This window comes from Mauremys reevesii, linkage group 11 (assembly GCF_016161935.1).
Source record: "Mauremys reevesii isolate NIE-2019 linkage group 11, ASM1616193v1, whole genome shotgun sequence".
Lineage (NCBI taxonomy): Eukaryota > Metazoa > Chordata > Testudines > Geoemydidae > Mauremys > Mauremys reevesii.
Genome location: NC_052633.1, coordinates 36,908,978 through 36,924,506, shown reverse-complemented (window position 1 = coordinate 36,924,506; position 15,529 = coordinate 36,908,978). Strand labels below are relative to the sequence as shown.

Here is a 15,529-nt window from a genome sequence, read left to right as displayed (position 1 = left end):
AGAAAGGTTGAAGTGGAAACAAAAACTGTCAATAGAAATAATTACATGTGATTAAAATCTCAACTTCAATATTAATGTGTAAGGTTTTTGCACAGAAACAATAACAGCTTAGATGTTGTTTCCTTATTAGCAAACTCATTAACAGCACAAAACATTTAAAAACTATTTTTTCTTGCTGAGACATGTTCCATAAAAAATTAGTCTGTCACGCTTGATCAAGATATAGCTACATGAAAGACCAATCAACTATAGCTAACCACCTATTGCAAAAATGCAAACCTGCCAAGTTAATCATGGAAGATCAGGGCGTTCCCATTAAAATGAAGCATTTGACTCCCATTAAATCTCTATTTTTTTATTCGAGAAGTTGACAGACTATTTGGAAGAACTGCAATTGGGTATTTGAAAGAGAGGACAGAGAAATCTCTGTTTAAGTCAGTAAAGTAATCTTCTTTGTGATCTAAGCTATAAGCTATTAATGCCCCTGACACTACTATCCTCCACTATATTTAATGCTATGTCAACATGACAAACAGATTCCAGAGATTAATTTCCTCTCTCTTGTTACATGATAAAAATGTTGCAATAAAATTTGAACACTTCAATAACTCGCAATGGGTTAGTATGAGCAGTGTTTTGTAATATCATTTAATGAGTCAAACCCAACATTTCAGCATTCTTAACATTGACACTGTTTCCCAGGTTCCTAGAGGTAGTGATGGGATAGAGTTATGCATAAAAACTTACTGACATGTATGTTCAATATCAATTAAAACACAATATTTTAATCTACAATTTCAAAACAGTTATGAAAGAGTGCTAGTCCTGTCAAATAGCATTAAAGGGACAGTATCACTTTAGGTCCCGATCCTACAATCCAAGCCATATGAGCTGACCCTCTGCACACATGGGTATTCCCTATGCTTCAATAGGATTCCACAACTGAAGCATCAGGGCCCACACTTTCTGTCTGTAATGCTTCAGGTGACTATAACTGAAAGATTGGGATGGGCGGAAGAATTCACTGTTCTTTCATTGTATTTATCGTGTGCATTTAATAACGTAGGGACAGTCTTGGTATTTGCCCTGTACAGTCAGTTTCCCCTGTTTGTGTGGGTCTTTCACACAAAAGAGAGGATAGAGAAATGTTTTCTAAAAATAAAAAAAAAGTGTAACTGTAAAGTAAAAAAAATTTGCTAAAGTTACCAGGTGATTGCAGGGGACAGATGTAGTACCTGAAAGTCTTTTTAACTCTTATTTTAAATTAACCAGAGTTCCAGTTGATGGTGCCCCTTTAGCATCAGAAAAAGAAATGTATTCAAGTTGCCCTCTCCATAATACTTCCATGTCTCCCATGTAGCAGTTGTTGAATGTACAGTATGTGGATGGATCTGGAGTCTGTGGACAATGTAAAGCTTTGCATCATCATGATACCCACCTCAAAAGTGCAGGTAATCCTTCTAGGATGGGGAGCTTCCTGTTGCAACTGATATACTGAGAGAAGGCAGAAATTAAATATATTTCAGTTTTCTGCTTAACACAGAATTGTTTTTGTTAAATTAGGCATTTGCAAACATTACATTTTGATTTAAAAAAATACTTGCTGCACGATTTTGTGCAGAGGGATACATAGGCCAAGATATTATAACTGATTCACAACTAACCAGAAACTACTCGCTATTAGAATTCATTTATCTAATTAATTACTGTGTGATAACTGGGCAAAGTGGGAAAAAAAGTTAGACTCAGGAAGAAAAGAACAGACGTTATGATCAGTGCAAACTTCACTTTACAATACATCAAAAACATGTTGGTTCTACAACTCTGTTCTTCAGCAAGAGGATTCACAGTCAGTGCTGTAAGGCACTGACCATGCCCTGCAAGGCACTGCTCACCTTCAACTCCCATTGATTTCACTTGGGACTGAAGCTATTCAAGACTTTGCAGAAGAAACTCAGAGCATTGTAAAATCAGACCCTCTGTCTTTATGATTGTTCACTAACCTTTCTGGGCAAACAAAATGTCATTTATGGCTGTGAACCTATGGTCATTCAGTGGGCAGTTTCCCATAGTTAAGGCCTAAAATGTAAAAGGGGTACAAATACCAAAATATCTATTTTTGTTATCTTTTAAAAATTGAGCCTGACTGAGATCAAGGCATTTTTAAAAGTAAGTTGTAAATTTATGATAGTAACATGCTACTTTGCTATAAAGGAGGGACATTCAGCTCCTCCTAAAGTAGTTTGATTTGGCAAATCACCTTAAAAATGAGGCTGTCGATACTTATTTTATCTTTACAAAAATTTGGATCTGATTAGATTTCTTTCTGAAATAGACACCGAGAGATGTAATCCCTTAAAATTAAATTATCTTTCAAACAATATTACTAGCAAACAACTCTGATAACGTGCTGTCACGTCTTTCATGTAACAAGAACATGAATTAGTTTATCCAATGAGATTTTATTTCATTATGTTTGGCATTTGATCATAACTATTTTTTGACACTCATACTGCATTAAGATGCTAAGAATATAAGAATCACAATGGAGAAAATGGCAGAGTGTTAGATGACAAGTAAATATTCACACTAGAGATCCTTGTTCCAAAGGGGGTGGGGAAAGCAACATTTTTATCTTTATCTTCATTTTATTTAAAACCTATTTCATCACTTTTAAAAATTGTTTTGCACAGATATGAAAAGGGTGATTTTGAAAGTGATGAAAAATAGCAAAATAATGTAAAATTTGCAACTTTTCATTGGAAGTACAGCATGAACATTTATTTTCCCCAGTTTCCACTATAAAAATATTTTATGCCACAAATGAAGAAATTATTCCCTGATCCAAATCTGATACTTGTGGAGAACTAGCTCAGGTTTTATAAGAAAAAATTCAGAGAGAGAAAATGGATAATTTTAGATCTGAAAATGTGATGATGGATAGTCACAAGTGACACGCTTTGTAGAGCACTAAAAAAATTCAAGCTAATCATTTCTTGCCTCACATCAACATTAGAAAGCTTTTCTGAAGATGACCTTCTCCTCAAAGACTGTGCCTTTTATTCTTTGCAGGTCAGGAATATACTGTGTGGTCTGTCAAGTTATAAAATGTGCTCTCTATCCTTTCCCTATAACTGCTGCATGAGAACCAAGCTATCAGCTGCTGTTTCCTTGCTGCTACTAGTGCTAGTGAACTTGAATAAGACATTCCTATTCATTCATCAAGAGAGACAGCAACACAAGCAAATAATATGACTGTGTGCACTTACTTCTAATTATGGAAAATTATGAAAAACATAAGTTACATCTACAAATGATGTGTGTTGCTTTAGCTACTGGGCTAGCTGCCAGGGAGGTAAGGGTTGGACACCTCATTATAGATCATGGTGTAAAATAAAATGAACGAAAAGGCAGAGTTCATTGAGTTCACAGAAGGTACAGTATTGTGATTTATTATTATTTGCAACTGAAAGCAAAACATACAGAACTTGGTGACAAACACTAGATGAACGGCTGTTATGATTAATGATGTTTAATATTAAAGCTACAATGTGCTCCAATTTTATTATTTAACCATCATCTACAAGGCAAAAGCCTGCTTCAAGTCACTTCATGTGTAAGTGCCTTTATTTTAAGTGACTGGCTTGACATATGGCAAGCCACTGATGTAATAAGTTATGATTCAAAGCCACACAGAGATTGCTTCTACGTTCACATGCAGACTGAGGTTCCAACCACCGCAATTACGCGACAGCAGTTGAATGGGTTGGAGATTGTTACTCGCATTCAGTTCCTTCACATTCAGCCATCTAAAGAGAAGACCAAAGACAGCTGGGGGAAAATCTTTAACATTTTCCCTCATCCTTGCTGCTTATTTTTCATTCATTTCAATTAATTTAAAATAAGTTTTAAAAGGTTCTGGAGTTGCTAAAATTTTAAGGCCTATACAGTGTTGCCAACTCTCTAGAATTTATCATGAGTCTCACAGTATTAGGTGTTTTAGTTAAAAGCCCAGTGCCTGGAAACTAGAGATTATATAAGAATCTCAGCTTTGAGGATTGTTTCTAGTCTTCCTGGCGGCAGAGAAAAGCTTGAAACTATTACTTGAGTTCATCTTAAATGCTCAGAAACCAGATGGCAAATAAAAAAAGCCCCAACACTAATGTTTTGGGTTTTTTGAGGCATGACTCATGATTTTTGAATGTTTGGGGTTGGCAATGCTGTCTACAAAGTGCCTGTTGGAACAGAAACATCCAATCTCTGCAGGACTCATGGAAACTGAAAGTGAATGTTTCAGAAGAGATGGAAGTTCTGTGCATTTAGACCTAGAATGTATACTGTAGAGCAGCGGTTCTCAAACTATTGTACTGGTGACTCCTTTCACATAGCAAGCCTCTGAGTGCGACACCCCCCCCCCTTATAAATATATAAACAAGTGTTTTTAATTTAACACCTTTATAAAATGTTGGAGGCAAAGCAGGGTTTGGGGTGGAGGCTGACAGCTCATGCCCCCCCATGTAATAACTGCCTGAGAGGTCCCGACCCCCAGTTTGAGAACCCCTGCTGTAGAAAATAATCCTGCATTAGCAAAATCATGAACTAAATGATTTAAAAGGTCTTTTTTCCCCTCTCATTTCTATTATATATTTTCAATTGATAAAAATTATTTTAATCCATTCTCTATAAACTTTAGTAAAATCTTACACTTCAAAAATACGCTTATACATTTTTTTGTCAAAGATTTAACAACTTTAAAACCTTGAACTCAGTAGAACAGATTCCATGATGTGCTGTCATTTGGAAATAAATCCATTTTTTTGGACGCTAGCTCATAAGTCCCAACTTAACATAATGAAAGAATTCACCTGTGTAAGTGCTACTTTCATGTGTCTTTGGCAGTGCTGTTGCTAGCCCATTTGGGGACCGAAGCAGGAATATTTTCGGGGGCAGGGGGAGTCTACAAATACAATAATTAATAGGGGGCTCCTTGAGCTGCTTGGGGCCCTAAGCAATTGCTTAGTCTGCTTATGCCTAGCGCTGGCTCTAGTCCAGGGGTTGGCAACCTTTCAGAAGTGGTGTGCCGAGTCTTCATTTATTCCCTCTAATTTAAGGTTTCGCATGCCAGTAAATACAGTTTAACATTTTTAGAAGGTCTCTTTCTAGAAGTCTATAATATATAACTAAACTATTGCTGTATGTAAAGTAAATAAGGTTTCTAAAATGTTTAAGAAGCTTCATTTAAAATTAAATTAAAATGCAGAGCCCCCCGGAGCGGTGGCCAGGACTCAGGCAGTGTGAGTGCCACTGAAAATCAGTTCGCGTGCCGCCTTCAGCACGTGTGCCATAGGTTGCCTACCCCTGCTCTAGTCTTTGGACATGGTCTAAAAACAGAGGTGAGCAAACTACAGCCTGCGGGACCCTCCTGCCTGGCCCCTGAGCTCCTGCCCCTGGAGGCTCACCCCTGGCCCCTTCCTTGCTGTTCCCCCCATCCCGCAGCCTCAGCTCGCCCCACTGCCGGTGCAATGCTCTGGGCAGTGGGGCTGCGAGCTCCTGGGGCAGTGCAGCTGCAGAGCTGGGGCCTGACCCGGTGCTCTGTGCTGTGCAGTGGCATGACTGGCTCCAGCCAGGTGGCACGACTGCCTTTCTTGGTGATCTGGGCGGCGCAGCTGTAGCGCCGCCAGCCACTGGTGCCCCAGGCAGCGTGGTAAGGGGGCAGGGAGCAGGGGAGGGGTTGGATAGAGGGCAGGGGGCGGGGGTGTGGACAGGGGTCTGGGTGGTCAGAGGGTGGGGAACAGGGGGGTTGAATTGGGGCAGGGCTCCCCAGGGAGCAGTCAGGAAGGAGAGGGGAAGTTAGATGGTACAGTGGGGGGCAGTCAAGGGCATGGGTTCCGGGGGTGGGCAGGGGACAGGGAGAAAGGGTGTTTGGATGGGGCAGAGGTCACGGGGTGGGGACAGACAGTCAGGAATGGGGTGGGGGTTGGATGGGGCGGCAGGGGGCAGTCAGGGGCAGGGGTTCCGGGGGTGGTCACATGGGGGGGTGGGGGCAGACCGGAATGAGAAGAAGGGTTGGATAGGGGTGGCGGGAAGTAGTCGTGGGGGGAGTTCCAGGGGCTGTCAAGGAACAGGAGGGGTTGGATGGTGCAGGAGTCCCAGGGGGCTGTCAGGGGGAGAGAAGCAGGACAGATCGGATGGGGGCGGGGGCCGGGCCCTGCCTGGCTGTTTGGGGAGGCCCTCCATACAACTTCAGAAACCCGATGCAGCCCTCAGACCAAAAAGTCTGCCCGCCCCTGTCTCAAAAGGACATCTAGCCTCCAAAATATGTCAGAACATGTAGAGTTAGAGGCATTTTAAAGTAGTTGTGTGGCCAAATACACACACACTGAAAATCTGCTGTTAAATAAAGGCTGATTCTTTCTCCCATGAAAGAATCCGGGTCACTAATGCCCTTAGGCACTACGCCAGCAGGCCATACCTGTGCAAGTAGTCTCATTGACATTAATGGGAACACTCATGTGAACAAGGTTTACAGAATCCAACCCCAGGGACTGTACAGATGCACTTGGCCTTTGGCATCAAGGAGGGCAAGTGTCTCCAAATGACAACATTTCCTGCTATTCTTCATATTAATGCACAATGTTTCTTGAACTCATATCTTGATAAAAATGGTATTTCAATTGTTTTAAAAGCACTAGAAATGAAAGTTTTTTGTTACAATATTTCTTAAAAATCTGTTTGAATACTTACAGTAAGATTTCCAAACAGGTGGTTGGTATTCATCAGTATCTGAAAGAATAATTACACTTATCTAAATACACTATTAAAAACAAGGTAAACACATTCCAGCAGAAGCACTGTTAAATTCAACAAGATAACTGTACAAAAATCTAGCTGCAGTATATGCTAATATTATTGGCATTTTAAAAGCTATAAAAAGGGAGGTGTAAAAAATGAACACAAGGGCTAAGAGTTTTCTCTTCTTTACCGGGAAGTTTGTAAAGTTATTTTTCAAAACAAGGTGGAAGAAGAGCAATAGAATACCAAGATTGGCAAGATGGCCAATTTACACAGAACCCTAATGCTACTATAAATAGACGTGCAAAATTGGGAAGAAAAAGAATATTGCTTTCTTTAAATATGCCTTTTTGAAAAAAGTTTATATTAGAAAATAATGTTTCCTTAAAGATATTTAACTTAAGGTCAGATCAATCAACTTTCATTCCACCTATTAACGACCCAGTCCTTCTCTAAAGTGTTTTGGAATTGGGTGTATCCCTTTACATAGTTTGTGAGCTCTCTAGTGGAGTTCACTGTATTCTGGGTTTGTTTTAGAAGACAGTGTCACAAGAGAACTCACAAACTATGTAAAGGGATACTACATTCTTCCACTGAAATCAGAGGCCAAACTCCTATAGACTCCAATGCTTGCAGGATCAGGCCCTAAATTTGTGAAAGCAAGAGAACTGGAAGGGATCAATCTGTATAAGAAGCAACGTTGTAACTTTATTCCACTGAGATCTCTCTTCTTTTTCAACTCTTCTAATTACACTGATCCCAGCTAATCCTTGATTTGCAATCTGATACGCTTCACAGCATACAAATACTGAAGAAGTTTTAAAAAAACTTGCATTCCTTTTATACTGAGTACAAGCTCCACATAGTAAAAGTTATCAGATGCCGTAAGAATACCATGAGCGTCTCTCCAAATGGAAATCTTGCAAACCTCAAACTTTAATTCTTGTCATGTACTTTGGAGTTTGTCATAAAAATAAATTGGTTTTCTAGGTTCTGTCTGTCTTGTGACTTGCAGACAATTTACCAGATGTTTTAAGTTACAATGTTCTGTGACAAAAATAGGGCTAGATTCTGGCCCTCATTGCAGCTGCTTTGTGTCAGTTCACTGGTTCCGCTACTCCTATCAGGTACCCCCCTAACTTTGGTTTTGATCCCAGGAGCTACTGATCCTACAAGATGATGAGCTACCTCACCTCCCATTGCAGTTGATGGGAGTCAGTGGCACTCTGCATGTTGCAGGATCTATGAAACACAACCACATTTGAGAGTAGATGACAGTGTCTTCTGCTACACCACAGCTTTTGGTAGGCAAATATCTGTTGGCACTGATGCTGTCTGATGCATCACATATATCCCCTTGACGTATATCATCTTGAAGACACTAACAGAAGATGTTTGTCTAAAATATATGCGCTAGCTCAAACAGAAGTTAATTCAGGGAGGTCCTATGGCCTGTGTTATTCAGGTCAGACAAAACCACCGCGATGGTCCATTCTGGCCTTATAATCTATTTATCCGACTATGTTTGAGACCTCTTCTTTGAGTCTTGTAGCGACAGACATCTTTACTCAAGCATCACCTTTCAGGGATTCTATCATTGAACTTGAGGTTGAGAAAGACTTTGGCTTGCATCCCTTAGGGCAGGAGTGGGCAAACTCCGGCCCACGGGCCAGATCTGGCCCGCAAGCCATACCATGAGACTCAGCCCCGCTCCAGCCGGGGTGCAAGGTCGGGGGCCGCACCACGCAACTTAACCCTGCTCCGGCCGGGGTGCTGGATCAGGGGCCGCACCACTCAGCTCCCGGAAGCCATGGCATGGCCCTGCTCCAGCTCCTACGCACTCCAAGGGGAGCTGCAGGGGCGGTGCCTGTGGACGGGGCAGCGTGCAGAGCCGCCTGGCCGTGTCTCCGCGTAGGAGCCAGAGAAGGAACACGCTACTGCTTCTGGGAGCCACTTGAGGTAAGCGCCGCTCAGAGCCTGAACCCCTGAGCCTCTCCCCATGCCCCAACCCTGATCCCCCTCCTGCTCTCCAAGCCCCTCGATCCCAGCCCCACCCCCTCCCACCCCAATTTTGTGAGCATTCATAGCCCGCCATACAATTTCTATTACCCAATGTGGCCCTCGGGCCAAAAAGTTTGCCCACCCCTGCCTTAGGGTAAGGAACTTACTTCCTGTGGATATTTACCTTAACCCACCACCTCCCCATTCAGAAACATTTGTAAACACTTCTAATTCAGGAATGTTTTCTATTTTAATTGCTATCAGCTATGGATGGTAACTCCTCCACCTTGCACTTTCCACCATATTTTTATAGCTGTCATTTTGTCTAGCTATTTATTACGTATCTTGTGTGACATTTTAGCTACTGTATATGATTATCATATATTAATTGCTTATAGAGTGCCTCAAGTGCTTTGGTATTAGGACCTTTTATAAATATTATATTGTTGTTAATAAGTGAGCATCTGGGTCAGATAAATGGATTCCCAAAATCCCATTATCTAAATCCCCAAGAGATCATGCAGACATGCTACCATCTCATGGTTGCCTGCCAAGTGTCTCACAACAGCATGGAGGTTTTCAGCTTTCCACCCTATGCTGTGTCATTGAAAGATCATCATCAGTAGACACATTAAGGACTATCCATTCCTAATTTTTATTTTATTTCAAGTTAAAGTAGTGCTAGGAAGTGCATGGTAGGAGCACTGAAACATGATTCCTCAGCACTGTACTGTATGTCATGTGGAAAATGGCAAAATCTGTGTGTAAGGGTGTGGTGGACTCACTCTTGCGGCGCCTCCTGCTGGTCGTCCATGGGAATTAGCGCTTCCAGCATCTGGGAGCATCCCCTGCAGGCTGGTGATCCACCTTACCGCTGGTCCCCGTGTCCCTCCCTGGACCCCGGTGCCCCTTTCTCTGGGTTGCTGCCCCCTGGCAGTACCCCAACACTCTGTGTCTCCCCACCCAGGGGAACCCCCACCCACTAACCCCACCTCAACTCGGTGTTAGGCTACTGCCAGTCATCATCTAGCCCCACTCCCTGGGGCAGACTGCAGTATACGCCACTCATCACAGGCAAGGTTGGGTTGAATCTGCTGCCTCTCTCTATAGCTGGGCTGCCCCTCTGCAGCCCCGGTACTGGTCTTAGGCCCGCAGCCTGAGGGTTTTCCAGCTCCTGTAGCCTTCCCCCAGCCCTGCTCCACTCCCAGTACCCTGCTCAGCTCCCTAGCAGCCAGACCCTTCTCTCTCTACAAGCAGAGAGAGACTGTTGAGCTTCTGGCTGCCCTGGCCTTCTTATAAGGCCCGGTTGGTCTGTTTGGGGAGTGGCCCCAGCTGCAGCTACTTCCCCCAATCAGCTGGGGTTTTGCTCCCTTCCCCAGCCCCTTCAGGGCTGGAGCGGGTGCTCACCCCGCCACACTGTGTCTAAAAATAATGGGCCCTTATTCCCAGAAGAATATGACTACACTATTAGTTGGCTTTTGGTCTACTGTTGCTACTTTATAAACAACATTTGCATCCATTTGATTTACAAATAAATGACAGGTAAAGGACATCATCCTCAAACTTTGTACAATGTGAGCTGACTATTATGAAAATACAAATATCTTGGCAGTTTAAACCATTTTTGAAGGAACTACAGCTATGTCATCATTACATCTAAAGGCATTATATTTGCAAAACTGAGAAGCAACAATATTTCTGCCTAAACAAAAAAATCTCGTTAAAGTCAAACAAGAACAGAGGTAACTTTCACATAACAATTTATAAAATTCAGAACTCGAAGGAATGATTTATGTTCTGCAGCTGTGCACAAGTATTTTGTTTAGAAATCTGTCAGCATACTTTACTACCTTAACACTGTTAAGAGTTCCCGGAGAACATTCCACATTCGGGAATGAAAACAAAAGGTCATTTCTATTGTAATTTTAAAAAATGTTCTCCGATATAAAATATGTAGCGGGAAGCACAGCACAATGACAATAATGAAGGAGAGGTTTTATAGTGTCCACTTGTGTCTTTAACACAGTGCTGTTGCTGTTAGCAATTGATAAACATTACTCTGCTACTCACTGATAAAAAAAAAAGTCTAAACACTACATGGAACTATTAAAATATGTTTTAAAAAAATTATCAACATGGACCAAATTTTCAAAAATGAACAGTATTTTTGGGTGCACATTTTGTGAAGAGGCCTGATTTCCAGAGGGTAGGTGCTTTTTATTTAAGGTGTCTAGTTGGGCATACAAAAATTAAGATACCCAGATCACTGGTCTGTTTCTTTAAGTCACAATTCAGAGATTGTATCTCTCTATGTGCTGCAAAACTGAACCAAAATATGAAGTTCCCACCAACACAACAGTGTTTAATTAATGATATAAACTCTACTCTGTCAATCTCTCTCAGGTTTTTCTATAGCACCTATCAGTGCAATGCCTGAGCTCTGCTCTAAAGGTCTCATAATAAGACCAAACCATTTTCTGCAAGTTGTGCATCATGTTTTTCCACTACAGTATTTTTTTATTTAATTTATATTTAATTAATCTGAATATTGAACCTGGTGCTGCAAACCCTTACTATTGAGTGTAGTCCTACAGATGACAATTTGAGTACTCAAAGTGCTACACTCATTAGTAAGGAGTTTTTAGGATCATGCTCTTAGCCCATTTTAGTATATTTGCCACTTCAACCAGAGCTAGGATAACTTTACAGGCACAGTTACTGTAACATAAGGAGCAAGAAGGCTTGTTTTTAAAATAGCAATGCAACAGAAAAAAACTGATAAATTTCCCTCCCCCAGGCAATTTTTGAAGTCTACAAAAATCTTGCTCTGATAGGGAAGGAAGAAAAATAAAAGGGGATGTGTGGAGGAAAGGCTATTGAAATACAATACTGGGATTTCTGAAAGCATCCTAGCCTAAAGCAGGGGTTCACACAACACATTTTTTGGTGGCCTCAGAGTGCGGCCACTAACTCTTGCTGGTGGCCACGCTGACACTTTTTCCTAAAGTACTTAATTAACTTTAAGAAAAACAAAATAGATACGCATATACACGTATCCAAATCATTGTAATTTATTTGGGTAGGATTTTTTTCAAACTAAGTAATACAAATAATTTAGGACAATTCAGTAAGAAACAGCTGTTTTTTCAAAAGCTGCACTAACTTCTTAGCTCCTAAAGATCCCTGTCACACACATTAATAAGGTAAAATGAAGAGAACATCATTTTACATTGATATAGCACTTTTCATCCCACTGAGACCCAAAGACATTTATAAAGTAAGGGGAAAACAGTGCAGGATATTTCCACGTATTAAAAGCATGGACAGCATGAGAAGGCCACTGTCCACAGTTCTTGTATCCTGCAGCGGATTCCTGCTATGTTGGACCAAGAGCAGAATCAGATCTGTCCCTGAGAGGAGTGTTTTGGTGCAGATCAGCAGAAGTGTATGTGCCATGAGAGAGAGGAGTGGTCCTGGCTCCACACACTAGTTCAAAAGTGAGTGCAATTTCTACCCACAACTCTAGTCAGAACTGGAGGAACATAGGGCCCTGAACAGCAGCAGCAGAGGCTCCACCCCACACATCATGAAGCTGCTGGAAGTCACAACAGTGTGACTGACAATACCTTAGCCTTCTCAATGGCAGAGGCAAAGCCACCAGCATTTGCCTACTCATCTCCCTTTGCTGGGCAAGGAAACTTTGGGTCCTCCAGACAATTCCCAATCCTTCCTTAGCTCTCACCTGTTTCCTCACAAACACCACTCTGTTCTCTTCTTCTCCAGCTTCTGGCTTTCTTCTGAGCTCAACAGTTTCCACTCTCACAGCAGAGGCCCACCATCATCCCATGCTAACTGCTGGTTCTGCTCCCCATTTTAGCCTATCCCAGCTCCACTGCAATCTGCCTACCCCCATACCCAACATGTTCAGCATGTAAATCCCACTTTCTCATCTCTCCTCAACCATCCCTCATTAACTAGCTGAACTCATTCTCAAGTCTCTCAGAGGTCCAGCTGTCCTTTTTTACTCCTTGACTTGGAGATATGGGTGGAAGATTTGCCAATCTATGGTAGGCTGATGGGCTCTGCCCACGTAATTGGCAAGGGCAGAATATCCACACTGGGAAAGGAGTATGTGAAGAAAACTCAATGCGTTCTCTCCAGGGCCAGAGGACAATTTTGCCCTCCTTAATAAGGAAGAATTCATTTCATAATGTGATAGAGCTGAGGAAGGCATCAAACAAAAATACCACAGGTCATTAGAAGTCAAATAGTAGCCAAGAAATGACAGGCTGACAGTGAAATCTGAAAAACATGCTAGTACTGAGAGAATGGACTCCAGTTAGAGGCAGCTATTTATGAGAAATTCATATATAGATCACAAAACGGTACAAGAACATTTCAGGTTCTTGGGCACAATTCTGACATTTAAGCGCAGAATTTCTTTTGTTCTTTTCCTTCTTTCTTCCTTTAGTTGCACGTTCTTTTTATCTCTTTAGATAAAGCTGGTCTAATTTATTCACCCATTTAATGGTTACCATGGAACTCGATGTGCCTTCAGAAAAATATTAGGTTTACAAGCAGAAAAGGGCAAAGGATTTTCCTTGCCTATTATGTGTATGCACACTATTGTCTAGAGCCAGGGACAACCACGCAACAGGCTAATGGGGCACTTCTACGTTAATGCTGATTACTTGTTCATGCAGAGGTTCTCCCCCTTGAGAAGAGAAAGACCTTGCATTTGAGGCATCACTAACTATTATTTCAGAAGGCATATGGAAGAAGGCACATGAACTAGAAGAGCACACTTGTTTCAAGGTGGGCTTCACAAATACAACAGCATTAACATTTCAGGTTATAGATTGGCTTTAGTCTGGCAACATTCCTATTAGCACATCAATGATTGGGTATTTAGACCTAAATTTTCAAAACTGACTAGTAAGTTTGGGTGCCTCAATTTTTGGTTGATCAGCTAGACATACCTTAAAGGGGCATGATTTTTCAGAGGGTGAGCACCCCCAAAATTGAAGTACACAGTCTCTAGTCTCTTTTGAAAAGTAGAGAAGAACAGATCTTCATTGGAGAGTAGTGGCTAGAAGGATTATGACAAATCACCATGGCCAGTTTAGGTGTATGCCATTTTTTCAGAAACAATCTCTAGAACACTCCTCTTCAGCCCTGAGGGTCTGTTGGTTAGCATCTCCAAGATGTTCATGGGATATTCTCAAGAAATTACCTGACCTATTGTAAAACAGCAAGCATTTATTTAATGATGACATTCTCAAACCAAGGAGACAGCCAAGTCAGACAGGATATTTCATTTCTTCTCTGTTTTTAGAGTAAGAGTGCCAACAGCATCTCAAAGATGAAACTCAACCCACCAGAAAATGTTTTCAATTGCAGCCAGGCAGGGATAAGCAGCCAGGGCCTCTAAATTCCCAGACAAAAAAAAGTAAATTAATTAAAGATTGTACACAGGAAACATTAATAAAGCAAAGAGGTCTATGACCTCTACTTTGAAGATAGACATGAAAAAGTTTATCTCTGGCTTGTGAATAGTATGTGACCTCTTAGCAATTCTGAGAGGACTGATAAGTTAAAATAAGGTATCCTGTTTGTATGAGGTGATAGATGGAGACAGGGTCTTGGCACAAAGGGTAATAAGCCTAGCATGAAGACCCACCTAAACCAAGAAAGATCATCAGCTCTCCAGCAGGGAGTCTGTTGATCATACTCTAGCCAATTCTGGAACCAAGAGGTTTAAGAAGTTCATTTCAGCCTAGCTTATGCTTGGCTAACAAAACTGAAAATCTTTTTCAATTTTCCTGACATCAACTTTTTTTCCAAGGAGCAAGGATCTCTCTGGCATTAGGTCTCTCTACCTTCATCGCTCTTCATAGGGGCACATGAAATGAAGAGGGAAATGGTCCTTTGACTCAGTAATACCAGATCTTTGCCTTCCAATAGCACAGAAATGGCAAATTAATTCTGTGAGAAACACAGGGTAAGAACCTTAAGATTATTCTTTTGTATATTCCCATTTATCTCAGAAATTACTATATGGCTTTGTTAATTATGGCATTTCCATTTTATTTAGAATCTGAAATACATTAAACACATTCTTAATACAAAATTAGCACTGGTATTTTAATTCATGAAAGCAAGGATATTAAGCATTGTGGTCCCTGTTGGCACATGCAGTAATTGTTATCACTACAGTGACTGCGGTACCATGGTATCTCCTTTTCTATAGGAAGGTATTTTGGGTTCTGCAGATATGTAGGGCAGTGAATGTTGAGTTTATAATGGTGTCCACGAGTATAACCAGTATGTATAATGTCACAGTGTTGTAGTTGCTCAGGAGTCATAGCTAATTTTTCTGGATTTCCTTCAATTAGTAGCTAACTCTTAACATTGCTTTAACATAGTTCTTTGAACATAATTTCCTTGTGTTAAAAAAAAATAGGCACAAAGGCAGGGGGATCACACATTTAAAAAGCTTGCTGAAGCATCAACACAACTCATCAAGTGTCCAGGTCCCCTAGATAAACCAAGAAGAGCCTCAAAGCAACATGCTTCTCAGTGCATCTCCAAACAGAAGCAAATATTTGTTTGAACATCCCACATACGTATGAAACCAGTCATGCATTCATTTTAATGTCTAAATATTGAAGAGCAAGAGTAAGTATGTGAATACACATCTTAGACGTGCATGGAAGGCTAAATTGTTCTGCTCCAG

The 15,529-nt window shown here is 41.2% G+C and overlaps 1 protein-coding gene across 3 annotated transcripts in view; it reads right to left on the bottom strand.

Annotated features, from left to right (window-relative positions):
- Positions 1-15,529, bottom strand: part of CHN1 (chimerin 1) — a 145,020-nt gene that overhangs the window by 111,854 nt on the left and 17,637 nt on the right. For all 3 annotated transcript variants that reach the window (XM_039495872.1, XM_039495871.1, XM_039495874.1), the window contains exons 3-4: positions 6,745-6,783; positions 1,439-1,494 (exon numbers count right to left, since the gene is read on the bottom strand). In XM_039495872.1, the coding sequence (XP_039351806.1) occupies positions 1,439-1,494; positions 6,745-6,783 (95 nt within the window). The remainder of the gene's footprint in view (positions 1-1,438; positions 1,495-6,744; positions 6,784-15,529) is intronic.